Source organism: Dermacentor andersoni, chromosome 8 (assembly GCF_023375885.2).
Source record: "Dermacentor andersoni chromosome 8, qqDerAnde1_hic_scaffold, whole genome shotgun sequence".
In the NCBI taxonomy this organism is placed as follows: Eukaryota; Metazoa; Arthropoda; class Arachnida; order Ixodida; family Ixodidae; genus Dermacentor; species Dermacentor andersoni.
Genome location: NC_092821.1, coordinates 33,944,851 through 33,972,335, shown reverse-complemented (window position 1 = coordinate 33,972,335; position 27,485 = coordinate 33,944,851). Strand labels below are relative to the sequence as shown.

Genomic DNA, 27,485 nt, shown 5'->3' with positions numbered 1-27,485 from the left:
TCGATTTGTAGTCACCGTGGGGTTCACACCCCCGAATGAGACCACATGTGGGAGTTTGTCATGCTGTTTATCGCGGACTTCAAGCAAGGAGGTCGCGCTCGACATAATAGTGGCTTTGTGGCCGGGACCAATTGTTTCAGTGAGAATTTTTGCGACAGTGAAAGCTGAAATAATTACGACATTCTTTTTAGGGCTTTTCACTATGAATCACGTGAAATCGTGGGAAGGTTTCTTTGTGTGGACCAAAAAACGGCAGTGTTTCTTCGGTGCGTCCTCTATAGGTAAGGGGGCCATCAGGCAGACCGGGGAAGGATGATAAATTCATAAATAGTTGCCTAATTTCGGCGACTATACCAGCCCACCCACCACAGAGCCCAACACGGGGACGGTACGAGACCCGAAGTAAATGCAGACGGCGCTGTATATAGGTACGATAACTTATATAACAGACCCAAGGTTGGGTAAACTACACCATGTAAACCCTTGCTGCCTGGAAAATTGGAAGTAAAACAAAGTGAAGACAGGAAAGATGAAAAGTGAGAGAGAAAGACGAAGGCTGGAGAAAGAGGGAGAGAGAGAGAGAGGAGAAGGGAACTACCGAGTTTCCCCGGTTCGGTCAGTCAGGAGGTGTCATCTACGTGAAGCCGAGGCCAGAGGGGCGTGTTGTATCCGCCGAGGGGCCATAAATGTGCAAAATACCGGCATAGACTCAACCCCGCACACATCCCCCTTTCCCCGGACACGGCTAAGTCACACATGGTTAAGCGCGGGAGCATCGGACCTTCATGTGCTCGGTTCCAGGGTGTCGCCACACACCAAACGCTTGCTGACTCAGACGCCTTTGCGGGGATAAACATCCCAGTTCTGGCATGTAAAACTCAGGAAATTGTTTAAAATAAATCACACGTCGTCATATGCTAAATGTGGGCCGATCCCTAAAATAGTGCAGTATAAAGAACGTAAAGATATCCCGAAGATTCTGTAACCAAAGAAAAATTAGAGTCCGATGGTCCTCCTACTCCTGTCACGCCAGGGGTGACGGATTCAGCGCGGTGTGCAGTGACAACGCTCTACGTCACACTCAGCTCGCTGACTAAGTCTGACTTTTATGAACTTCAACGCGAGTTTGAATGGTGTTCCAACGTTTCTCTTTTAAATTTATTGAGGACGAAGCAAAATAAACAAAGAAACAACCCCGGGTCAAGGGTGTGAGAAGCGGGCGGCGAGATTTAGGTAAGATTTGAGTGATACGCCGAATGATTACGCACTCCACCACACATGGTTTTTTGAGCGCAGTAAAAGACATGCGCTACCGGAAACGCTGCAATTTGTGCGTCGGCGGTCGTTATTTGTCCATTCATTTCGCAGAAGGCAAGTGAGTACGTTTGGTTAGATCACTAATGAGCAAGCAACAAAATAATTATAGCAGCACAGGCTGTTCCATCGCTGCTGCGAGTGTGTAGGTGCCTTGCACAAATTTTGCGTGTGAGCCTTAAAGAATTTCGAAACTCAAGAAAATAACTTCTGAAGGAGTCCACCGAAAGACTGCCTATAACGTAGCCGTGCGCCAAGCCTCCTTGAGTGGTGCGACGCTGGTTTGCATGCGCGATGTGAGGGCGTCGACAATGCCACCCTTGTTCGCCGTCGCATTACTCCATGGCATATTCCGTGGTCCACTTCCGGGCAGTGGCGTTGTACTGAGCGCGGTTGTTCTTGTACACGGAGGCGACCTCCGGCATGAGCGGGTCGTCCGGGTTCGGCTCGCACATGAGCGCGCAGATGGACAGCAGCACCTTGGCGATCGACAAGGCAGGAGACCATTGGGACTTGAGAATGTCCAGGCAGATGATACCATTGCTGTTGATGTTCGGGTGGTAGATTTTGGTAATGAACTTCACCTGCGAGGTTGTTGGCATCGGCCGAAGGAAACGTAAAGTGAGAGAGAGACCGAAAAACAAAGCACCACCCACTTCATGTTATGAAAGTGTATAGAGTGTCTCAGCTAACGTTAGCGAAGCTATTGAACGAAAAGGACTTAAAAAATGCGTGGTGCAAGATACAATTATAAGACCTACAGTTCTTGGTCGTCAGAGGTCGGACACCGTCGGTCCTGTAACTGTGGTTTGCATTGCGTTCTTAAATATTTTTGTTGTCGTTGAGGAGCTCGGGTAACGGTAGCTGAGGCAAACGGTATAGATATAGCAGATAACATACACATGCGAGTGGTCCCGCATTTGCTGAATTCACGTCGAACACGAGAGGAGGGTGTCAAACCACAACTTCCCTTTATTATTCCGGTTCTCGTTCCCGTTCAGCGAATCGGCGCTGATTCAGCAACGTAGCGGAAAATATAACCGTTCAAACCAGTTTGAACTGGTTCGTGTCCGTTTTCATAACCTACGTATAATTGTAGGACGGTGAAGCGGGCAAGTTGAAAGTGATCGGTGGTGAGCTGTGCGCAAATAGACAAGGACTAAAGAAATAGCAGATGGAAATATTTATATTCTCCCGTAGAACTGTACGTTTAAAACTGTCATTACTTTTGTTAGAAGGTAGAAGCGGTGGCTCTGTTGTCTACACTGGCTTCTGGCGTTCACAGCGTTCCGTGTGGTGTGATGCGAACGTTCAATACGGACCCCTTTATAAATGTAATCCATCTTGCGAGTTTAATCGGCCGCCATGATGACTTTACCACATCAAGATCATCAGTGGCCTACACGCTCTACTTTAGATGAAAACTTATATTATGATAGATTTGTTGATTTGTTCACTGCGCAATGTTCCTGAGGGCGGATGCAGCGTGTTTTATCTGACTGAAGTCGTCTCACCAGACAGAAAATTGCTGAATGTAGATGATGAAGATGAGCATGTGTGAGATTTTATGGCGGAATGGCCAATGATGGCCAAAGAGTGCCAAGGAATGGAGTGATGTAGTCGATGGTGCGGTCAATCAAAGAGGGTATTTGTGACAAGGCTGTATAGTAGCCTAAAAGTATTCGCTCTAAATAACGTAAAATATGCTATATATATATTAAAACTATGACGATGATATATGAGGCGCGCTATGAGCATGAAAGGTATGAATGATGACAGACTAAAAGATGAGCGCCAATAGTACTACTGCCTAACCTCCACCCTTAAACGCTAGGGCTTGGAAGCACGTGCCATATTAAGTAGTACTGTCGCAGCAACAGCCTCTAGTTGGAAGTCGTGCTGCGATCTCCTCAGATGATGACCTTCAATGTGCTAACATCATGTCAAAAGCTTAAGGGTCTCTACCAAGGAACATTGCTGGATGAAGTTGACTGTAACGTCTATAGGCTAAAAGAAAGTACCTTCTACGTTGACGTTCTGTTTCCTAACATTCTATCGAAACATGGAGGACTGTCAGCCTCTCACCGCAACTATACGTTGGAGGAGCACCACTAGTCAGCAAGAAGTTGTGAGTACTATATATATGCCCTGTCAGGAGAGTCGGCAGAATAGGACATCGGTTGGTCGAGTTTTTGTTACGGGTGTATGTAATATATATGTATATATATATATATATATATATATATATATATATATATATATATATATATATATGTGTGTGTGTGTGTGTGTGTGTGTGTGTGTGTGTGCGTGTGCGTGTGCGTGTGTGTGCGTGTGTGTGTGTATGTGTTTGTGTGTGTGTGCTGTCAGTAATGGATTAAGCTTTCCTGTATTCCTTAAAGCACCAGATATCTTTTTGTAGTCTAGACTTTCATTTACTTAATGCTCTGCTGTTCACAAGCTAATAATATGCCCTACGAATAAATTATTTGCAACCGAAACAGCGTGGTGATTTTAAGGCTGCACCTAGTTGAATATGAAACTGCTGATTAAATTTCAATTATGCGAAGTCAATATTCGGCGAATCACCAGGCTATATATATTTTTTAATGTTTGCGCATATATATACGGTACGTTTAAAGAAAAAGGCGACCCTCTCCTTTTCGGCTCTCTCATCTCGGTGCCGTCTTTAAAGTTTTTCTGTTTTTCTGTCCAACAAAAGTTTTTCTGTCTAACAAGCTAATGCAGGCAAAGCTTTAAGAAGAGTTATGCTGTTTACGAACGACAACAATATTGCCAAATAGTATACGTACGAACAGGGACGCCAAAGAAACGAACTACTGTATAAGAACTACTGCATAACGCATTATTTCATCTAATTTACGAAGGGTTTCTACTGTATTTTCATTTTCACAACGAAGCTGTTAGTGCTGAAGGTCGACGTGAGACGGCGTGGGATCGATTTCACATGTACATGCTACATCACGTGTGTCGGTGCCACCAATTTCCTTTGAAATGCAATAATAAATACTTACGATATAGAAGTTATATTGCGTATATATCATTCGAATAGGCAGCACATATGAGTGGTTCATTTAATAAGCAAATCGTTGTACAAGCTCCACGTCCGAGGTCAGCTAGGAGTCAGTACGGCTGCGGCAGTGCGAGCTGGTACCGTGGCTCCGCGACACAGGTTGCTTGGCAGCCTCCAAGAGGCCGCGTGGTTAGGGCGTCGGCGATGAATCACCATTAAGACCAGCCAGCAAACAGACCCTTAAAGGGCTCCTCACTAGGTCAGGTAATTTTGAGCTGACATGCGTAGTGCATACAAAGGGCGCTCACGATCGTGTCCGCTAGGAATTACATCGCTACGCTCCGCAGAAAGAGCTGTAATTTCAAACTAAACGCCGTTTGCCCTTCTCCTCGCAGGCGCCGCTCTCCAAGACCGGGGGGGATGACGTAGAACAGCAAGTGCGCCTACTGTGACGTCGCTCATAGCGACATGTGACACTTCGAGAATTATTCGAGGCAACATCCGTTATTTGTGTAATCTGTTGTTGCAATAGACGAATTGAAGTTTAGAATAAAACGCACAAACCGACTGTCTGCGTGTTCTTTAAGTTCGCACCGCAGCAAGGGAGATGTAATTCTGTTTCGCCTGCTTGTTCCCACGTCATGCACTTGTGTGCGCTGAGAGCGAAACGATGACATTTTCTACCGTGTTCCAGAGCGCGATCATGCTCTGTGATCCGCTTGTGTCTGCCTCAGTTCACGTGTAGCAATGACTTATACCGCTACTCAGGTGTTCTCGTACACAGCGCGCAAAATCGTGCGCTGTGCTCAACGGGAGAGAGAAAGAAGTGGTTCTTTATGAAGAAGGGAAAGGTTGACGCTGTCTTCTGCAGCCCTTGAGGAAACATGGCTCAGCAACAACTGGGAGGGCAGAGTGGGGGAAAAGAAGATAGGATAGGAGAGGGTGAAATTGTCGCCATGGCGGGGGTGAAGCAAACCGGTAGGCCGGAGCTCAGTGGGGCTGGCCGGGGTGGGATGCCTTGTTAGACAGGTCAATCGTGAATAGCCAAGGGAGGACCGCATGGTTTGGCAGGTCTGGCGAGGATGCGATGTACCAGTTGCTGAAGAGACGCCACAGTCTCGTCGAGATCCCCGTCGAGTCGAGAAGTTCGACAACGCTAAGCAGTGCTGAAAGCTAGTTGCGGTGGGAAGGGAAAAGTATGTCCTCCTCTCTGGCAGCAGGAAGACTCAGGCAGCGGAACTCCTGAAGGAGACAAACCCAACAGCTCGCGCGCACGACCACCAGGGGAAGTGCGCTGCGCAGCGAAAGAACGAGAAAAAAAAAAAAAAGTCGGGACCCGTGCCGTATGCGTCACGTGATCCTCCAGCTCTGTTATGGGAGAATGCAGGGAAGGAATTTCGCTTGCGAAGGCTAGACGGGGAAAGCGAAATAGGTGTCCTTGTTGGCGGTGACGCTCGCTTCCTGAAATCATGGGTTCGAGCACTGAAATGTTTATATCTCGGCCATTAATTAGCCAATTAGAATTTTCTTTGCTTAGAAACGCTCCCAAGAGGGAACGTAACAACTTTCCAGCGCATAACCAAAATTTACTATGTGGCCTGGTGAGGTGCCCTTTAAGTACTTGTCACGAAGGGTATAAAAAATCGCTTACACAGCTTCGCTGCCTTCGATGTATCAGTGGCGGAGGTTAGCATATATCTGCAAAACTTTTTCTTTGTTCCTGTCGGCTATCTTTTTGCAAAGCGTAACGATTTTTGCAGGAATCATTGGACAGGAAAGAGCTAATGATTGCGACTTCCATGTTACCTGGGGCGGCTTGAACGGGTAGTCATTGGGGAAGAAGATGCTCAGCTTGAAGACTCCTCCCTCGAAAGGGGTCTTCTCGGGTCCCGAGATGGTGGCCTGCCAGTTGAACATGTCACCAATGTCGTTGAGACCCGCCGAGCAGTTGGACGGCGGGTCGCTGGTCATCTCGTCGAGCTCTTTCTTGATGCGCTGCAGGGTCACATTGGCTCCTGGAATCATCTCGCCGTGGCCCGCAGGTCTTAAGCCACCATCGCCTGTGTAAGAAATACGATAATGCGTGCAGGTCCAACGGGATGTTTTGTTGGAGTTTGAATGACGTGAAGCTTGTTTGAGTTAACCAGGTAGCAGGAGACGCGGATGACACGAACAGAACCTTGTCGCCTGTAGCTGTTAGGCGCCCGCGTGACGAGGACAGTGTGTTACGCTTGTGCAGGGAAACATGTTGATCAAAGCTGTATTCGCACAGGGCAGTAGGGCACACAACTCAATATATGCAAGGCTTCATGCCCCTTATATCAACGCCGGCCGTCCATTAACTAAGGGGCACTAGAAAAGAATGGGCACATACACGTTTCTAGATATACATTTGTCAAGCGTAGATGTACGGCCTTGCGTAGTGCTTCTGTATGTCATTGTAACTGTATGTAACTCGATTGTCTTCGTCTTCAATGCGCTTAAAACAATCTGAACTATATATCCAGTTCCGAAGTTGTCTGTTTGGGAATATACACAGTGACCCAAAATATTATCGTCATCCTCATGATCTCTGAAATAAATAAATAAATAAATAAATAAATAAATAAATAAATAAATAAAATAAAATAAATAAAATGTTCATTATAGTGCCAAGGAAAAGCTACGGAGCCTTCGTAGTCGGAGTCACCGAAACGTGGCTACATGACGAAATCTGCGACACAGAAATATCACCACCCGGTTTTTTTGTAGTTCGGAATGGCCGCAAAGATGTAAGAAGAGGCGGTGGTGTGGCACTGTTCCTGCGGTCGGACCTCACCTTTTCTGTGCTTGAAGGGCCCGATGAGCTTGAGACAGTTTGGTGTAAGGTTAATCTTCATAAGAAAACTCTTTTATTCGGTATTGTCGATCGCCCTCCAGGATCACCCCCTATAGACCTTCATATATTGAGCAATTTCATGATCGAACATAACGCTTTTTCTGCTAATGTTATATTGTTGTGCAATTTCAATGCTCCTAGTATAGACTGGCCTAGTGTATCTGTATCTGGTCACTATGTGTTATTGTACAAAGAGTTGATCGACCTTTCACATTCATTTGGTGTAAAGCAGATCATAGATTGCAGCACCCAAGGGGCAGCCGTTTCGGACCTTGTTTTGGTAAGTGCGCGTTTTCCTGATGACGGGTATGAATGCGAAATTGTTGACGGTTTGCCGGATCACAAAGCTGCACTAGTGTTCCTTTCCTTTAGCGTCCCTGCATCTAGTTGCATTTATGCTACTTTTTACCCCTTCAGTCGCGCTGATGTCTCAATTATTGAAGTGTTATGTAATTCGAACAGTTCGAATGGCTTAGCTATTCCTACCCGCCGTGGTTGCTCAGTGGCTATGGTGTTGGGCTGCTGAGCACGAGGTCGCGGGATCGAATCCCGGCCACGGCGGCCGCATTTCGATGGGGGCGAAATGCGAAAACACCCGTGTGCTTAGATTTAGGTGCACGTTAAAGAACCCCAGGTGGTCAAAATTTCCGGAGTCCTCCACTACGGCGTGCCTCATAATCAGAAAGTGGTTTTGGCACGTAAAACCCCAAATATTATTATTATTATTAGCTATTCCTGCGATGTGAATATATTAGTTTCGTTTCACAAAATATTGTCCTTAGATGCATCCGAAGCTTTGTTCCTCTGAAAACTAAGAAACGAAACCCAAAGGTCCCTTGGATGACTAGAGAATTTCTACACATGTCCCATAGTATTTCCAGATTGAGACGCCTGAAGCGGGCGGATGACATCCGTGCTACAGCAGTTTCATATTAGTAAGGGTGAATATCGCGTTAAGTCAAAGGAAGCCAAACATGTTTATTATAATGCTACTTCAACCAATCTATAGCGCAGTAATCCCAGAAAATTCTGGAGCACAATTTTTCCTAAAGTAAGCTGTAGCAATCCTTTTATCGTTAACAATGCACCCTCTAGTGATCCTAAGCTAATCGCTACAGCATTTAACGAGTATTTGAAATCTCTTTTCACAATAGACAACCACTATATTCCTCCTTACAGCAGTGATGTGCATCCACTTATCGAATATGCCTTTGTCTCGGAGGAAGGTGTTTTTAGTATGATCCTTAACCTTGTTACGAAAAAGAGTTGCGGCCCAGATGAGATTCCTAATACTCTTCTTCATCGTTATTCACGATTGTGTTGTGGCTGCTTAACGCTCATATACAATAAATCACTATCAACTAGTACAGTCCCTTCGTCATGGAAAACAGCACTAGTTATTCCGCTATATAAATCTGGCGACAGACTTTTTAGAATTATAGGCCGATCTCTCTCTAACATCCTACTCGTGCAAAATGTTGGAACACATACTACACAGGCATATTTCACACTACCTTGTTAATAACAACATTTTATCTAACTTTCAACATGGTTTTTGTCGTGGTTACAGTAATACCACTCAATTGGTAGAATTTAGTCATGACATCGTTAGTGCGCTTGATTTAGGTTACCAAATCCATTCGATCTTTATTGACCTCTCCAAAGCTCTTGATACAGTTACTCACTCCAAGCTTTTATGCAAGCTTCACTCAATATTTAACAATCCTTCACCTGTTTACTGGATTGTAAGTTTTCTCACCGGCCGTTCACAAAGCGTTTATTTTTAGCAACACTAACTATTCTGCTGTTTGCGCACTGGAAGAAGTGTCTGATTATAAATACATGTCTCTTTATTTTACTCATAACATGTCCTGGTCTCATAATATCAATTATATATGTACTAAAGCACTTAAAAAGGTAGGCTACTTACGGCGTACTCTGTGCCCCGCTACTTTAAAAGTTAAAGTAATCCCTCACAAAACAGTTATCCGCTCACTTTTGGAGTATGCCTGTGTGGCATGGAATCCACGTAAGAAATCAGACACCGTGAAGTTAGAAATGGTTCAGAAAAATCTACCGTCGATCCGATAGCAACTTCTCTCCATCTTCTAAACTTTCAGAGTTAAATCTAACGACTCTCAGCATCCGTCGCAACATAGAATCCCTAAAGCTTTCGCACTCATTGATTAACTCACCAAGCACTTCTTCCCTTAGTACATACATACAATTTGATGAACGTTCCTCATCTAAGAGGTATCACAATCTTAATATTGTACTCTATCGGTCACCAACTGATACGCTTAAATATAGTTTTTTTTCCTTTTTAACTATTGAATATTGGAACTCGTTCCCTGGTGCCATTCATTCTCTTCCATTGGACGATTTCTTGCTTAAACTTGAATGTCATTGATCAATTGTTTTTCTTTTTTCTCTCTCTCGTGCTGCTTACTTTGCACATTTTTGTACGATATACAACTGTATATTTCTCCACTCCTGCCATAGCCCTAAAAGGGCTACAGTATGTAAAAAAAACTAAAGAATGAATACTGGTGGATTCAAGAATACGCGAGACAAAATGTACACAGAAGACAAATGACGTGACAAAACAACGTGAGATAGAGAAAACAGGGAAACGGAAAATGAGGAGGTGGCAGTAAAAGGGAGTTATGATGCATAATATATGTATATATATATAAAGAACGAGAAGGAAGGGGGTCAAAACTGAGGGGCCTGATTTTTTAGTAATCATATCATGACAAGTCAACAAACAAATACGCCAAGGAAAACATAGGAGAAAGTACTTGTGCACACTAAATGAATTAAACATAAATTAATGCCAATGAAAGCGGATGAAAAAACAACTTGCCGCCGGTAGGGAACGATCGCACGTCTTCGCATCAGGCATGCGATGCTCTAACCAACTGAGCTACCGCGGCACGGTTTCCCCATCCACTTTCTTGGGTATTTATGTGTTGCTACTAGAACTAATCTTGGGAGTGTTAGCCAGCACCACCACTCAGAAACCTTGGCGGCGGATATGGAACATCCTTTCTGTTGCAGTCGTCACGAGTACGTGATCTTCCTGGGTGAAGGCAACTGGAAAGAGAAAAAACGGGGTTAACCGAGGGACCCAATAAAAATAGGGCCCCTCGGTTAACCCCCTTTCTTCTCGTTCTTACATAACGAGGGTCTCGAATCCAACAACATTGATTCCTTGAGGCAGCGTGTGCGGGTTTATTGACCGGTTGCATTCACCCAGAGAGATCACGTGCTCGTGACGCCTGCGGAAGAAAGGATGTTCTCCATCCGCAGCCAAAGTTTGAGTGGTGGCGCTGGCTAACACTCCCAAGGATAGTTCAAAAGGGGTTCTACACTCTTAGGCAAAGTTACACCCTTTGGAGTGCCCCTTCTGCCACACAACAATAATCGTTATCTGCCTTGATGCGTTTCCTTTCTTGAAAACGCCGCGCCCGCTACTTTCCTGTCGGGAATGCTATCATGCTGATAACGCGCATGCCGTTCGTTACTGAAAAGTACCGGGCTAGCAGCGTTAAAGAAAGGAAACGTATCAAGGCAGATGACGATTATTGTTGTGTGGCAGAAGGGGCACTCCAAAGGGTGTAACCTTGCCTAAGAGTGTAGGTTCGCATGAAGTGTGCAGTTTATTCTGGGAGAATGCGTCACCTACCACCAATCCCAACAAGGGGACACGGCAGGGTGTGTGGTTGAACAAGCCCTACCATGCCAGCCGTACGTACAGTGTTGGTCAAAAAACTTGAACCCGCTGTGAACTGCCGGGCAGCAGCTGCGCTCCGCTATCGCAGCGCTGCCGCGCTGCCACCGTCGGCGCGCGCCGCTGCTCGCTTGTGTCGAGGATAAAGAGGGCGAGGTCTCTTACTCTCAAGCATCCTTTGATAATAGCGCTCATGAAAAACTAGTGCGGCGAGCGTGGCGCGAAAGCAACGGTGGCGAAGCGGAAGCCACCCGACCGGCTATAGCGTGCCGTTTGCAGCGTATGCTGGATGAACGGGTGGGGCTCTCTGGCGACCGCTGTCAAACGCGATACGCTCAAATTTCGGCATTCCGAGTATCGTAATTATCAGTTAATGTTTTCCGGTACCAAACTAAAGGAACGATGCTATGAATAGTCCTGCGCATGCACGAACAAGGGCACTTTGCGAGGATCGTGGCTAAGATCTGACTTCAGCAGCTGAATGATATATTAAATAATGTGTCACAATGGCATCTCGTATTTGCAAACATGAATGTCAAAAGTAGCAAATTAATCAAGAAAGCATGATCTTCAGGGTGGTACCTGCATCCCTCGACTAAATCACAGGGGGGGGGGGGGGGGGGGAGAGAGCATGCCTTCAAAGGATTGAGTATGGCTTGGTCATTGGTTGCCCCGAACAATTGCAGCTTGCCCATGCGTTTGACTGTAAACCAGCCAATGTCTCTGCTTGAAAGGACGCTACGTATAACCCATTTTTTTTAAACTGCCTGTGAAGCCCTTTCTCGTAGAGACGAATGATATCTGAGATAAACTATACCCAAAATACTTCTTCCATTGAACCCGTGACAGCGACAGCACCGCCGGTGTGACGCCTTCACAAATGCGAGAATCCTATAATCTCGTGGCCATGATTTACTTTACACGATTCAAACGCGTGATGCCCAATGAAAACGGGATGAACTTACACTGGCCGCATGTGTGTTTGAAAATGGGTCCTAACGGCAATGAGGCAGTGCGCATGGAGATATAAAAAAAAGGCGAGTTAGTGGGCACTTTCCAAAATGCCGAGGGAATGATTCAAACTAAATCGGCTACTCAGGCAGGGCAAATGTGTTCTAGTCCAGAAAAGTTTTCATAATTTTACTGTGGGTTTAATTTAAAAACTTCAACGCCAAATGCACTCGTGTGGTCTTTCCTTAGTGGTGTTGTAATCGCACCGCTGGCACGAGTTGTTGGGGTCTCGGTGCTGACGCCCGTTATTGCCAATGGGTCGCAAGCCCCAAGGGTAGCGTTGGCCTGGCGGCCTGGGGCACTGGAAGCATCCGAAGGTCCCGGCAAAGCAAGAGAAGACTGGTAACAGAACAACTTGTTTATTCTAACATAGCAAAAGAGCGGCCGGTCAGGTCGACCGAAGTGGAGAGACGGGAGAGCACGTAACTCAACAGTACAAATCGGAGCCTCTCTCCTGGCGTCCGGGGGCAGCTGCTCTTATACTCTCGGCGTCGCGGTCCAAAAGAGAAGGTCACGGGATGAAGGTCACGGGATGAAGGTCACGGGACGGCGGAGCATGAGCCCACGACGGCGCGCACGGTCGAGCCGAGAGACCTGCTGAACCGAGTGCAGTGACGCATCGCCAACCCCCCCACACGACGGCGCGAACGGTTGAGCCGAGAGACCTCCAGGCTCCTCATTCGGGGAACTCCGCTCCCCGGCTGCCGCGCTTTGACAAGCGAGGGCACACACACACACACGAAGACACGTGGCACTGAAACACGCCTGGACACGCTTGGCGGGTAGGCGTTGCGGCGGCGTCGGACGGGCCAAAATGTCCGCCGCTTTGAACAAAGCCCCGGCGTCCGTTGCATCCGCGCCGGCATTACCGCGCGTTGTAAGCGAAACGTAACAGACCGCCCCGCCGGGGGAAGGAGATCCCGATGGTCAGGGGACTGCATCCGCTGTCCGGAGGGATGTCGCTCGATGATGCTCATAACCGAAGTTGGGCGTCCTTGGGCGTTTCTTGAGCGCAGCGCACAGAGAAGGCCTCGTTCTCACGTTCAGGTGCACACAGGACACTGCAAAGTGACTTCGGGAGAGTTGACATTTTTGTTCTCGTTTCCGGCAAGCGTTAGAACTACGCCGAAAGTCAACCGCTCAGTCAGCAAGCACGGCACAACCCTCACTAAGCCCTGCCAGGCTCTTTCCCCTTTTATACTGCTGCCTAGTTCCTTACAGTAGTTTAGCAGCACTCAGAACGCGTCCACAAATCGGAAAAATTGCACTAAAAAGCACATCATCACTTTGAAACACTACACAAAAGCAATAGGTTAAAAATCCTGCCTCAGGAAGAAAAACATCAGTAACAAGCAATTTTGAGGCTGATTCCCACGTTAGGGGCTTCGACTTAAGCCATCGGCGTTACCGTTGAGACTCCCCTTTTTGTAACGCACCTCAAAGGAATATTGTTGCAAAGCGAGGCTCCAGCGCAGGAGGCGGCCATTTTTGGGAGAGATGGTCTGCAGCCATTGGAGAGGGCAGTGATCCGTTTCAATGATAAACCTCGAGCCGGCTAGGTAACATGACAATTTCTGAACGGCCCACACGATACACGCACACTCTTTCTCGGTGGCGCTATACGCCTGCTCACGACTCGTCAGCTTACGACTAGCATACAGGACGGGGTGTTCTACCTCTCCATTTTCCCGTTGGCACAGTACAACGCCCATGCCTCGCTCACTAGCATCACACTGAACAACGAACCCTTTTGTGTAGTCGGGCGATCGTAGCACAGGCTGGCTTGTGAGGGCGCTCTTTAGGGCGCTAAAAGCTCTTTCCTTCGTCTCATCCCAGACGACTGTTTGCGGCTCTGTCTTTCTTAGAGCATCCGTCAAGGGAGCCGCGATATCAGAGTACCTGGGGATGTACCTCTGATAGTAGCCGGCGACACCTAAGAACGACCGAATATCGGTCTTCGTGCGCGGTTGCGGGAAGTCTCGCACAGCGGCCACCTTTATTTCAGAGGGGCGGCGTCGACCCCGACCAATCACGTGTCCGAGGTAGACAACCTCGGCCTGTGCTAACTGGCACTTGGGAGCCTTGACTGTCAAGCCCGCATCGCGCAGGCGGGTTAGCACTGCCCGCAAGTGGGCCATATGCTCAGGCCAGGATGCGGAGAATATCGCTACGTCGTCTAGATACGGTAAAGCGAATTCTTGCTGTCCCCGCAACACTTTATCCATGAGGCTTGAAAAGCAGTATGGCGCGTTCTTCAAACCAAAACTCAAAACTTTAGGACGGAATGTCCCCATTGGTGAAATGAACGCCGCATACCTACTAGCCTCTTCTGTAAGTGGAACCTGCCAATAACCCCTGACAAGATCTAGGGTGGAAATAAACTGAGCGCTACTCACTCTCTCAAGGCGCTCCTCGATGTTAGGGATCGGATAAATTTGATCCTTAGTGATGGAATTAAGCCTGCGGTAGTCGACGCAAGGACGAGGTTCCTTGCCCGGTACCTCAACTAAAATCAAAGGGGAGGTATAATCACTCTCACCCGCTTCAATAACACCGAGCTGTAGCATTTTCTTTACCTCAGCCTCCATAATATCGCTCTGGCGGGGTGACACCCGGTACGCCTTGGATCGTACTGGCTCTGGGGAGGTAAGTTCTATGTCATGAGTAAGGACAGAAGTCCTACCAGGCCTCTCAGAGAACAGACCTTGAAACTCTTGTAAGAGCTGGTGTAGTTCGGTTTTCTGCTCAGGCGACAGCGATGCTTTACTTATTAAGTCACTAATGACTTGATCGGTGTCTTTCCTGTTTGTCACTGAGCCTAGTCCCGGAAGCTCGACCGGAAGCTCTTCTAACTTTCCCGCATCGGGAATTTCCTCTCCAGTATCTGGTGCCTTTAACGCTACAGGCTCAATTTTATTCCGTTCGGGCGTGCTCTGAATACCAGCTTGCTGCGCCTCTGACCCTTTCTCATCGTTCAACAACGTCGGCCCCGCAACTACCGCCTTTGCAGCGAGCTCCCGAACCTTCGATCTGGTTAAGGCCTGAACGCTAGCCTCACCAAACAAAAGCCCCTTCTCGCGCAGGAGGTGATCGGACCTGTTCGAAAATAGGTACGGGTACTGGGGGGGCAGCATAGATGACACTGCGGCCTCCGTCTCAAGTGCTCCGAAAGGTCCTTCAATAAGCACTTTTGCTACCGGCAGACACACGCTATGAGCTTCCACTGCTTGCTTGATCCATGCGCACTCGCCCGTGAACATATCGGGTTCTACGTAAGAGGGGTGAACTACATCCATTGTAGCTGCGGAATCGCGAAGCACTCGGCACTCTTTCCCGTTCACGAGGAGGTCTCGCATGTAAGGCTCGAGAAGCTTGATGTTCTCGTCAGTGCTGCCTAATGAAAAAAACACGACTTTTGGTTTTGTTTCTGGGCACTGCGCCGAAAAGTGACCCGGCTTCTGGCACGTATAACACAGGCGCGCTTGCCTCGCCTCGAACCGCTTTCTGCGTTCGGCTTCGGCTGCCGCCGTCTCCTTACGTTCGGTCGGACACTGCGCCGAAAAGTGACCCGGCTTCTGGCACGTATAACAAACGCGCGCTTGCCTCATCTCGAACCGCTTTCTGCGTTCGGCTTCGGTTGCCGCCGTCTCCGTACGTTCGGTCGGACTGCTTTCACTCGCATCCGCACTACGTGTATCCCCCTTTTCTCTCATGGGCGTGAACTTTGGCCTCTCAAACTTGGAGCCAAATTCACCCTTTTGACCGTCCTTAGCTCCACGAGCCCGACGCGTCACAAACTCCTCGGCTAACTCAGCGGCTCTAGCCACCGTACTAACGTCTGGCCTATCCAAGACCCAGTACCGCACGTTCTCAGGTAACCGACTATAAAACTGTTCTAGCCCGAAACACTGCAGAACTTTCTCGTGGTCACCAAACGCTTTCTCTTCTTTGAGCCACTCCTGCATGTTTGACATAAGCCTGTACGCAAACTCTGTATATGACTCACTTCTGCCTTTCTCGTTTTCCCGAAACTTCCGACGGAACGCCTCCGCCGACAGCCGGTACTTTTTTAGCAGACTCGATTTCACTTTGTCGAAATCCTCTGCCTCCTCTCTCTCCAAGCGAGCGACTACGTCGGCCGCCTCGCCGGGTAGCAAAGTGAGCAAGCGCTGTGGCCACGTTTCCCGAGAGAACCCCTGCTTCTCGCACGTTCGCTCAAAGTTAACCAGGAACAAACCAATGTCCTCTCCAAGCTTAAACGGCCGCATCAGGTCAGTCATTTTGAACAATACTCGTTCTCCTGCACCGTGTGCCTGACTTCCATTACGAGCGCGTTCCATCTCTAACTCGAGACGCTTCATTTCCAAAGCGTGTTGACGGTCGCGCTCTTCTTTTTCTTTCTCTTTTTGTTCTTTAAGTTCACGCTCATCTTTCTCTTTCTGTTCTTTACGTTCGCGCTCATCTTTCTCTTTCTGTTCTTTAAGTTCGCGCTCCTGTTTCTCTTTTTGCTCCTCCCTCTCCTCAATGGTCTCAAGGCATTCCGACAGCTCGTCATCCTCAGCTTCTAACTCAAGAATAGCCCTTAGCAGTTCTGGTTTTCTGAGTTTGTCTGAGACATCCAGACCCAACTCTCTCGCAAGCTCCAGCAATTTCGGTTTGCGCAACGACTTCAAATCCATGGCTGCTCTGAATGCTGCTTTCTCTACTGCCTACTATTGTCTTGCCGCAAACTAACCCGGCAGCAACGACAACCCCAATTACCAGCTCTGTTTCTAACACTAACAAAAGCCTGGCAAAACTCAGAAGAAGAAAGCCCCGCACTCACCCAAACCTCGCAGCCAAGACTTCAGCGCAGTCGTTCCGCTGCAGGCAACCAGTCATCACACAGGGCTCGTTGCACTGCTCCCGGATACAGTCAACCGCATCTCTTCGCTGCTGGCCTCCGTTGTCGCGATCTCACCGCTGGCAACCAGATGTTGTAATCGCACCGCTGGCACGAGTTGTTGGGGTCTCGGTGCTGACGCCCGTTATTGCCAATGGGTCGCAAGCCCCAAGGGTAGCGTTGGCCTGGCGGCCTGGGGCACTGGAAGCATCCGAAGGTCCCGGCAAAGCAAGAGAAGACTGGTAACAGAACAACTTGTTTATTCTAACATAGCAAAAGAGCGGCCGCTCAGGTCGACCGAAGTGGAGAGACGGGAGAGCACGTAACTCAACAGTACAAATCGGAGCCTCTCTCTTGGCGTCCGGGGGCAGCTGCTCTTATACTCTCGGCGTCGCGGTCCAAAAGAGAAGGTCACGGGATGAAGGTCACGGGATGAAGGTCACGGGACGGCGGAGCATGAGCCCACGACGGCGCGCACGGTCGAGCCGAGAGACCTGCTGAACCGAGTGCAGTGACGCATCGCCAACCCCCCCACACGACGGCGCGAACGGTTGAGCCGAGAGACCTCCAGGCTCCTCATTCGGGGAACTCCGCTCCCCGGCTGCCGCGCTTTGACAAGCGAGGGCACACACACACACACGAAGACACGTGGCACTGAAACACGCCTGGACACGCTTGGCGGGTAGGCGTTGCGGCGGCGTCGGACGGGCCAAAATGTCCGCCGCTTTGAACAAAGCCCCGGCGTCCGTTGCATCCGCGCCGGCATTACCGCGCGTTGTAAGCGAAACGTAACAGTGGAGAAGTGCGGTCAACGTAATTGAAATATTGTAACGGTGGTTACAGAAAGCTTTGTAGTCGAAATTACTGCTTCTGGTTTTTACTAAACGAACGATCATTGAGTTGCCCGCATATTACAATAAAACCTGGAACAACGCTATAGACAGCACTGAGATAACGCTCTTTGGCCATACCTGGTCCTTGCACCATTAAACATCAATCAGACAGCACTGAGAGATGTCAGTATATATTGTATCTTGTTTTCATGGCACTCAAAAACACATTCAAAATGTTTATCTAAAAGCATAATGCGAAGGCTGTCGTGTTTGAATGTGTAGGATAAAATTGTAATAGGTAATTTTGATGATTAGGAGATTTTTTTATATTATAATGCGCTGCATGGAAGCCGGGCAGTTTTGCCCAGGCGGGCACATTTACTCGCACTATGCACGGTACCACGGCGGCCACAAGACGACTTCGCAGCTGGCAGAACGAACGCTGCACTAGTTTTTCACGAGCGCTGTTATCAAAGGTTGCTTGAGAGTAAGAGACATGCTTCCCTTGCCTTCCTTATCCTCGGCGCAAGCGAGCTGCGGCGCGCAGCCGCTCCCCGGCCGTTCACAGCGTGTTCAAGTTTTTTTTTACCAAGACTGTACATTATCGCTATAACCTTATATGCTATAGCTAAGGTTGCTTATAATCCACCCACCAGGTTAACCCTTGCTGCCTGGAGAATGGGAAGTGAAAGGCACTGAAGAGAAGACAGGCAAGACTGTAAATGAGAGAGAAAGACGAATATTGAATGAACGCCTCATTGACGCATTACGGCGGTGGAAGTGCTGTGTGTCGTTTCAATGGTTCGCCTGTAATCACATTAACGGCGACACTTATCGGGAGATTGATTCTGCCGGATTGTCCCCCCCCTCCCATATTTGAACTCACTACTATACACGGCTTTAACGTTAGCCACATCACCTGATGAGCGCCTTGATCGCGTAGCCGGCCGCTCAGAAGGACTTCCGGAGAATTGCGAAGGCCGCTGACATGGCCTGGCCGTCGACGTCGAGGCCCCGACCGAGTGGACGCGTCGCCGCCACCCGCTTCCTCGCCCTGTTTTGTTTGTTTTTAAACAATCGCACTTACCCACTATGGGGCTTCGCCCAATAAGCACGCTGTTTTAGGAGTTGATGATGACGATGATTTTTATACTATTGCGCAACCACAATGGGGCATTGGCCAAGAAGCAGGCAGTAGAGCTGAAATACAATTAAGAGAAAAGAAATAAATACAAGCAAAAACGAATAGAAACAAGAGGAATCGTGCAGGATTAACTGTAGATGAATGAAAGGAAAATCGGAATTGTCATGAGGTTTTCGAGACAGAAGAGTGATAATATCAAATAGCACAGTGACTTTTTGTGTTGCGCATGAAATTTCACATTACAAAGCAAACGTCCCAATGACTCAACTGCAGATCCGAAGTCCAGATTCAAAATATAATTAGGGATGGCAACACAAGACCACCGTGGCAAAATGGAGCCTAGGGACGTCTTTTTCCTTGTAGCGAGAACTGACGGAAATGCGAAAAGATTTAATCAATTTTCTGAGCTTCATGACAGGGAAAACAGGGAGAGGACTGCGTCAGGCCAGCTGTGTAAACAGGCATTTCACTGCGGAATGCGGCATCGCACTCTTATAAATGAAACTTAATGTTGCCATGGTGAACAGTATTCAGAATACTAGGGAACTGCAGATGGGGGATGTCAGAATTGAATAATATTGCTTGTTTTCTGAAAAAAATTATTGAATAAGACGTGTTTTTGTACCTTGCTAAACAGACGTTCGCAGTAACGGGCGAAACGGAAACTACCGAACCAACTAGGGAAGGTTTGGCAAGCGAGTCTGCCGTTTTATTTAAATTCTCAGTGACCCGCCTCTCAAATTAAGTGCACTACCTGCAAGTGCGGGGGGACCAGAAAATGACATGCCTGCAGTATAACTGAATCTCTTATCCAAGTGAGCGCCTCGTACACATGCAGGGAGCCTGTTAAAATAGCAGATGTCACATTTGATGGCGGCTTGCGTAGGGCTATAACAATGGCAGGTAATTCGGCATGCAATATTAGCATAAAATTAAGGAGGTGAAGAGAGAGACCAGCTGTGTGCTGTGTGTCTCTCTTGTCACACATGGAAGCACGAGTCGCAGTTACAGGTTTAGTCTGGAGACACTTTATGTGGCCGTATAAAGGGCTGCACAAATAACTCCTTGGCAGTAATTTAGCTTTTTCCAAAAAGTACCCTAGAAGCCTTCTACGATGGCCTTCGTTTGGTTGGTGTGTCTTCTGCGGACATTTGCTACAGCGATACACGGACATCAGGAATCTCTGTAGGTGACAAAGCTGTTGTTTTCAGCAGCCTTCTTTCTAAGTCGCTCTCCTTCGACATTTCCGAGCTCAGATGTAAAGAATAACATGTTTCTGATAGTGTTGTGTCATGCTGGTGCATTGTTTAGCTCATCTAGGTCATCTTATGGGGCAGTCGCTCGTAATTGTGTTACACTTTGAGACGTGACAATGTTCTTTTTGTATAGCCATTAGCGACATGTGTGGGTCACTTTTTACCCATTTCTTAACTGCAAGCAAGATGGCTCACTGACATTTCCAGCCTGCCATCCGCAACGTGGAGGCCTATATACTGAAGGAAGTCTGCTCCCGACCACTGTGAATTGCACTTCGCTCCTCGGAGAGTCTTTCCTGCCTCTTGTCTTATCCTTATACCATCCGCGTGTGGGCGATGCCTCATTGTGGGCATATGCCACTGTACGGGATCGTCGTCATCATCATCACCATCATCATCGTTGTCGGCGCAAGCACGGCACGGGCGCAGCGGGCGGTGGCGACGGGTCCTGCTGACTGACCGTGCTCGGGCCGTCGCCGTCTACTAGAACGTCACGTGACCGGTCTCCGCTCGGCATCATCGCTTGTCATCATCGCTGGTCAGCAGCGGGATATGGCGCGCCGCTTGGAAATCCACGAGTACAGCAGGTGGTGTGGTCAATTTACTGCGGGATAGTAGATATCATGGTCAGCAATGTCAACAACCTTTAGCTGCTTGCCTTTTGGATTTCATGTGGCCGGCGCTGAAGAGTAGTCTTTGAAGTGTGTTTAGTCTGCACTGAGGAGTGTATGAAATCGGGCGTATTACTGGTAAAAAATGTGTTATGCCCGACAACGGGAGCAAGGAAGAAGAGTAGTGGACGAGAAATTCATGTTGAAGGTACCCTTTAGAGGAGAATGTTTTTAACTACTTTAACAAATTGCCATGTTAAACTACGAAAAGTTACTCTTAGCGCCAGAAGAGGCTGAATGAGCCGGAAAAGATGAGAAACCGGAAGGCGAGGGGCAGATGCCGCCTGAATTTGCCGCGCCGGCTCGCCGTGAATTCGTAGATTTATGCTCGGACCTAGCTAACTTGTTATCGTCAAGGCTGGAGAAAATTTCGTTCCAAAGGAGCCAAAGACTGCACTAAACATGTTTTGAGTACCTTTACTGGGATACGAAGGCCAAAATACGAAAAAAAAATTAAGTTAGTGACGTCACACTGACAAGCCCCGTTTCAGCGCGAATTAAAGGAAATGACAACCGCCTGCGGTTTGTTTTCTAATGATCAGCCCATTACCTCAAATATATACGTATGTATGGTTTATCATTTTAAAGTAGTTCAGTGTTTTATCAGTGTCCAGTTAGGGTTCCGTCATACAAGTATATTGGTATCGATCATTCTACGGTGAAAGATAAATGTTTCGAAAAATCATTCCCGACACTGTCAAATCATAAGCCCGATGAAATGCAAGCTAAACTAATGATCGAGAAGCTGCTGCGCCGGGGGTGGTGGGGTTCCTGTGTAACGCTTTCGCAGCCCTCCACAACCTCGTCTCCGCACGCCGCACCGTGGAAGCCGCCGCTACGGAGCCGGTGCGAAGTCAGCATCGAACGTGCCAGAATTTAGGTTCATACTCTCACCACCCTGTTCAAGAACGGAACACCGGTGTCACACGTACACTTCTGATCGCGACCGGGGCTGATCTAGCGTATCTAAATGCCACTTAGCTGTGCAGAACCAAGGTAATGTTTTACGTCGCTCGTAGATACTCCGATTTTTTGCATTCCGCCTAACTACATAAGTAGTCTTAATTAATCAACCTAAGTATTATAATTAGAGAAAACGTTTCAATGAGAAAATTGTAGAGCAATATGAAAAAGTCTTAACGCAGTTTTCTTTTGTTGAATAGGCTTTATATAAAAGTAGTTTCCCAGTGTGAAACACGCCCGCGAATATGCGCAAAGTGCCTCAAGCAGGCAGTCGCGCGGCAAATGTGTGTATTCATGGGCTTCTTTCACGCTGGGCAATACACTTTTATGTAGAACATAATCAAAAGAAAACTGCATCGGGTGCTTTTCATATTGCTTTACAATTTTCTCATTGACACTTTAGATGTAATGATATTTGAGAAGTTTATTAATTAGGACTAATTATGTAATTAGGCGGAATGCGAAAAATTTTTTGAGTGTCTCCAAGCGAAAGCAAACAACATTAGCTTGGTTCTGTGCAGCTACGTGGTATTTGCGTATCTTTAAAGTTTGGCAAAAGTTACGTGGGACTCCCTGTATATGACCGAGAGCAGGGATACAGAGTGGTTCGATTTTCCTTAATCACGACCGCATAAACCCAACAGGCAATGAAGCCAAGGAAACCATAGGGTTATTATCTGTGGCTGAAATTGAAAGGTTGAAACTATTGAAGAAAGCGTAAAGTGGACGAAACGATAGTTTGTCGCATTTGCGGATGAAATCAAGAACCTCAGCATTACACTTGGCATGCGCTACTATATATATAAATCCGAAATAAATAAATAAATAAATAAATAAATAAATAAATAAATAAATAAATAGGTAAATAAATAAATAAATAGTGTTTATTTACTTTTTACTGTGTCAGTGGGTAGTGAACGTGGTGGAGCTTTAGCCGATTAACGACCATTATAAGCACTGTATACAACTTCGCTTTAAACAACTGGTTTCAAATGTTGCATTCGCAATTCCTTACACATAGCAAAGATTCAGTAATTATATCACTGACTTGCGATTCTTTTGCCACACAGTGGAGTGCATATTAAAACGATTCGAGGTAGGTGACCTTGGAAATGCTTACGGAAACGTCACAGTAATTGCGTGGCGTAATACGCGGCGCAATGCTCCCTGATATTTTATTTTTCCTCCGCGTTAGCTATGGCGATTACCCAGGCGAACTTCCGGAAATCTTCCTGAATTCGGCTGCTCTGGTCACGCCCTCTTTTGTCCTTCGTCATTGCGCTGGTTTTTGTGCTCGATCATCGTAAATTGGCGCAAGTTTTTTCCCCCCTTCGCCAGCATGGGCGAGGAAGCTGCCTGCGCCTCCTCGGAGAAAAAGAGGGCCGGCGTCAAGCGCATCGCGAGCGAACTCGACGAGATCCTGGCCGACCCGCCCACCCAGTGCACCGCGGGCCTGGTCGACCCCGCAAACCCGTACCGCTGGCAGGCAACCATTGCGGGACCACAGGGCAGCCCGTACGAGGGAGGGCTGTTCAAGCTGCGCATCCAGCTGCCCAGGGACTACCCGTTCGAGGCTCCTGTGGTACGCTTCAGGACGCTTGAAAGCGTACCCCCATACTTTTCGCCATACCCTTGGCACTCTTCGGGCTCCTTGCCTCTAGTCATTTTCAAAAGTGACGTATGGATATATCCCATCCTCAGTAAACATAACTATATATATATAATCCCGTGCACCAAGTCAATAAGTCGAGCCAAATGGAAATCATTCGTCAAACCGTGAATCTTCGTGCTTTGTGTGCCACTGATCCGCTGTTACTCTGGGACGCTTTGCAACGCTATGCGAGAGAGCAGAACGCTTAAAGACGCTCTGCTATCTTTACTAATTACGAAATTGATATTACATAAAGGAATTTTTTGAACTAGGCTTTCTAAATATTTTGCTTTAGTGACTCTTTGAGTACGTTGTTGCCGTTAGTTCTTGCGAAAATTTACACCTATGTGCTAATGACAAAATAATTGTTTACTTTTACATACTTCAGCTCCCGTTAGGGTTATTTTAGGAGTAGAGATAACATCACCTACATATTGAAGAATAATCGGTCAATGACAAAGAACCAACCTCTCAAGGCAAAGAATCCCAATGCTTAGTGCTTAATGAAAAAAAAAAAACAATTTCAACCAGATCGAGAAGTGGGGCTCCGCATTCCATTGCCACTCCATTCCGAAGAGGGGAGTTCCTTCCCAATTTCACTAGTTAATCTCCTCGAAATGTTGAGTGTCGTTACATTCCCACTCCTGGAGTTTCTGAGCTGGTCCATCCTATTCCTCCAATTCCAGCAAAGGAAACGCTCGCTGTATAATTCTGTACTACTTGCGCGCCTCGTAACAAAATGTAACGGGCAAAGTTAGCTGCACTTGAGCTGCACACGTGTTATGCTGTTCACTACGAATGGCACGCTGCAACGTAACCAAGGCTTGACTCCAAAATAAAAAAATTAACAATTTGTTCAAAGATTTAGCATTTTCAAGGCTATTTCGGTTCGATTAGACTAAAATGCAAAGTAATCTTGTAGCCTTGTACTTACCATGCTTCCAGCTAGATTATTCTGCTGGTTTTATTACTAATGTAAAAGCGAAGCGCATTGACATATCTAGAAGGACGATTTTTTTGTTTCACATCTACAGGCACATTAACGGGCAGGCACCATTTTTTCTAGGGTGCCTCCTTGACCTCCTTTCATCGTACTTTCTGAATACTCAGCCGTGTGTGAAAAAAATAAAACATGGCGTGGATGCTATCACTTAAAAGGGCATGAATTCAAGCTCATTGCTGAAAAACATCGCAACATAAACACAGACACGGGAGGAACACAGGATGAACGCTGAATGACGCACTCGTCCTGTGTTCCTGCCTTCTCCGCGTTTATTTTGCGCTGCCTTTCTATATTACCATAGATTCGCGCTAGCTGCAACTATACGCGACCTCCTCCTTGGTTCCCCTCCTGGTATCGTCGGTGACAGAGGTCCGTGTTCTGCTGTTGACATACGTTGGCAACATGGATTAAAGCGGCAAGCTGAAGCGCAGAGATCGGTTCCTGGAAGTGAGTACACCAAGGAATCGAAGGTGCGGGACTGACCGTTGCTCTACAGAAAGAGCGATCACGTTCACCTATCCAGCACTGTGCTCTGAAGCCGATTAGGAGAACGGGCTAAGGATATCGCCGCGTACTTCACTGACGAGCGCGCGATTAGACTCAACCCAATCAAGAAGCAGCTTCCTCGCATGTGCTTGCAACTCGCGCCTTGAGGTGTGGTACGTCCGTCGATCCGCCCCTAAGCATGTGAGCGGAAGCTATAACATTAACAGACGCAGTTGTTGTGCAGGGAAGACGAACGTCTTGAGATCCCAGAGTGACAGGTGTCTCGAACAACTTGTAGAATGTAGTCATCAGCGTATTCTTCACCGATTGCTCGTGCTGCGCGACGTTGGTAACCAATGTAGCTGTGCACTGTCTCTAACAAACACGCAGGTGAATTTCCTCACTGCGATCTACCACCCCAACATCAGCAGCACTGACGGCGTGGTCTGCCTTGACTTGCTCAAGTGCAGGTGGTCCCCTGCGCTGACCATCGGCAAGGTGCTGGCCTCCATTCGCTTTCTCATGTGCAACCCGAACCCCGATGACCCGCTCGAGTACAACGTGGCCGCCGAGTACCGGAAAAACCGCGAAGAGTACATCGCCACCGCCAAGCTGTGGACGAAAGCGTTCGCGAAGGAGTGAACCGACGACACACGTTACCGAAGGGGTGACTCGAGCACACCCGTTCGCGCACCCTGGATCTCGCATGTCTCGAGGAAGAAAAGAAATATGCAAGAAAAAAAAAAACGCTGAATTTCTTCGCGTCCTAGGCGTACGGCCAAAAGAACTGAGAAGTACAACTTGAATTTGCCCATGCGGAACTCCACGGTTAATCCAATCAGCATGAGGATGCGTGCCTGAATTGCTCGGAAAATCTGGCTGTTCATTTCGCCGAACGTTTGATCGCTTCCACCCGCCCCCCCCCTGATCCCCTGCATTCCACTCCAGTAGTCAAGAGGATGTCAGTTAACTTTCACATTGATTACATGCTTAAAACTTGCTTTCTGCGACGACTGGACACCTCGGCCTTTACCCGAAATCACGTACTTCGAGATTAATTTGGAGACAAGTGGACGCTGAGGGTGCTTCTGCCCATGTTTGCAGAAAAATAAAGAGGAAATATTAAAATGCAACCGCTAGTTGTGTTCATGATTTTTTTAAAGCGAAGCTTTTCTTTGCGAACATCCCTGTGTTTCGTGACCGTGCGTGCAGCCTGGCTGATACCCTGCCGAATAGGCCAACCATTCACAGCGGAGCACGATGCGCGCCGCTGGGTTTCTTGCAGCAGAACCAGATTAAATTATGGGGCTTTACGTGCCAAAACCATTTTCTGATTATGAGGCACGCCGTAGTGGGGGACTCCGGAAATTTCGACCACGTGGGGTTCTTTAACGTGCACCTAAAGCTAAGTACACGGGTGTTTTCGCATTTCGCCCCCATCGAAATGCGGCAGCCGTGGCCGGGATTTGATCCCGCGACCTCGTGCTCAGCAGCCCAACACCATAGCCACTGAGCAACCACGGCGGGTGCAGCAGCACCAGATGGCGCTCGCCTCCGTGCATCCAGGGCGTCGGCCGTGAGGGGGAGTAAAAACCGGAAAGCTCACCTTCGCGCATCCACGGCTGCACGGTAATAAGAAGGAAAGTGTTTCCTGCGCATAGAATGGATCCGAATTGCGCTTCGCACTATTGTTCATGCTGCCTCGGAAACCATGATGCGTTCAAGGCGCCCGTCGTTCTCGTTAGTAGCAATTCCGCTTAAAAGGCTCGGTGTAATTTGCGTGTGTGTAGGCGGGCGTGTGTTTGTGTAGGCGGGCGTGTGTTTGTGTGTGTGTTTGTGTAGGCGCGCGCGCGCGTGTGTGCGCGTGTAGGCGCGCGCGCATGTGTGTGTGCGTGTGTGTGTGCGTGTAGGCGTGCGCGCGCGCGTGTGTGTGTTTTTGTAGGCACGCGCGTGTGTGTGTGCGCGTGTAGGCGGGCGTGCGCGTGCGTGCATGTGCGTGCGTGTGCGCGAGTGCGTGTGCGCGCATCTGTGTGCACACGTGTGTGCATCTGTGTGCATGCGTGTGTTTGCGTGTACTCGCACAAAGCCTCGCTGTACACAGATTCCACCTCGTTGGATCTGCTGCATTTTTTTCTTTCGCTTGCCTATAATAATTATAGTGAACACTCACTTGAGTGAACTTCAAGGGACCGAAGGAAATAGTTCACTTAACTGAAAGTTCACTAAACTGAATATTCACTAGACCGACATAAGACATGGCATACAGAGTCAAAAGTTTGAAGTGCAATTCATGGAGCAAAAGACATGGCATCCATAGTGTTAGAAATTTGTGAAATGGAATTTGTACATATCAACAAGTACAAGGTTCATAACAGTTATAATGCTGCCTTTCTCACTTAGAAAAAAAATCTCTAATCTTCTGCACTTGTACCTTTAAAGCACAGGAAGTAACAAAACTGTCCAAAGAGTCAATGTTTTTGTACACTTCTTCTGACACAGCTTGTTGTTGAGAGTCTCTCAACTTCCCAATGTACCCTACAACCTCTGCTAGAGTTATAGGGCGTGAAAGTGGCTCGGCAGTTGCCTCTTCTTCGTCGCACTCTTCTTCTTCAGGACGAACACTGGA

At 47.8% G+C, this 27,485-nt stretch overlaps 2 protein-coding genes across 3 annotated transcripts in view; one reads left to right on the top strand and one right to left on the bottom strand.

The window, feature by feature from the left end:
- Positions 1 to 1,086: 1,086 nt before the first annotated feature.
- The window catches only part of LOC140219782 (ubiquitin-conjugating enzyme E2 D2-like), a 130,427-nt gene continuing 104,028 nt past the window's right edge, over positions 1,087 to 27,485 (bottom strand). The window contains exons 1-3 of one of the 2 annotated variants that reach the window (XM_072289626.1): positions 18,605 to 18,775; positions 6,155 to 6,408; positions 1,087 to 1,898 (exon numbers count right to left, since the gene is read on the bottom strand). In XM_072289626.1, coding sequence (XP_072145727.1) covers positions 1,650 to 1,898; positions 6,155 to 6,373 — 468 coding nt within the window. In that variant the 5' untranslated portion in view covers positions 6,374 to 6,408; positions 18,605 to 18,775 and the 3' untranslated portion in view covers positions 1,087 to 1,649. Of the gene's footprint in view, positions 1,899 to 6,154; positions 6,409 to 18,604; positions 18,776 to 27,485 lie in introns of those variants that run through there. The other variant, XM_072289627.1, reaches the window with a different exon arrangement.
- On the top strand, positions 20,498 to 25,981 carry LOC126526505 (ubiquitin-conjugating enzyme E2 D2B-like). Its single transcript, XM_050174424.3, has 3 exons — positions 20,498 to 20,672; positions 23,058 to 23,301; positions 25,250 to 25,981. The coding sequence occupies exons 1-3, from the start codon at positions 20,638 to 20,640 to the stop codon at positions 25,499 to 25,501; spliced, it is 531 nt and encodes a 176-aa protein (XP_050030381.3). The 5' UTR covers positions 20,498 to 20,637; the 3' UTR covers positions 25,502 to 25,981.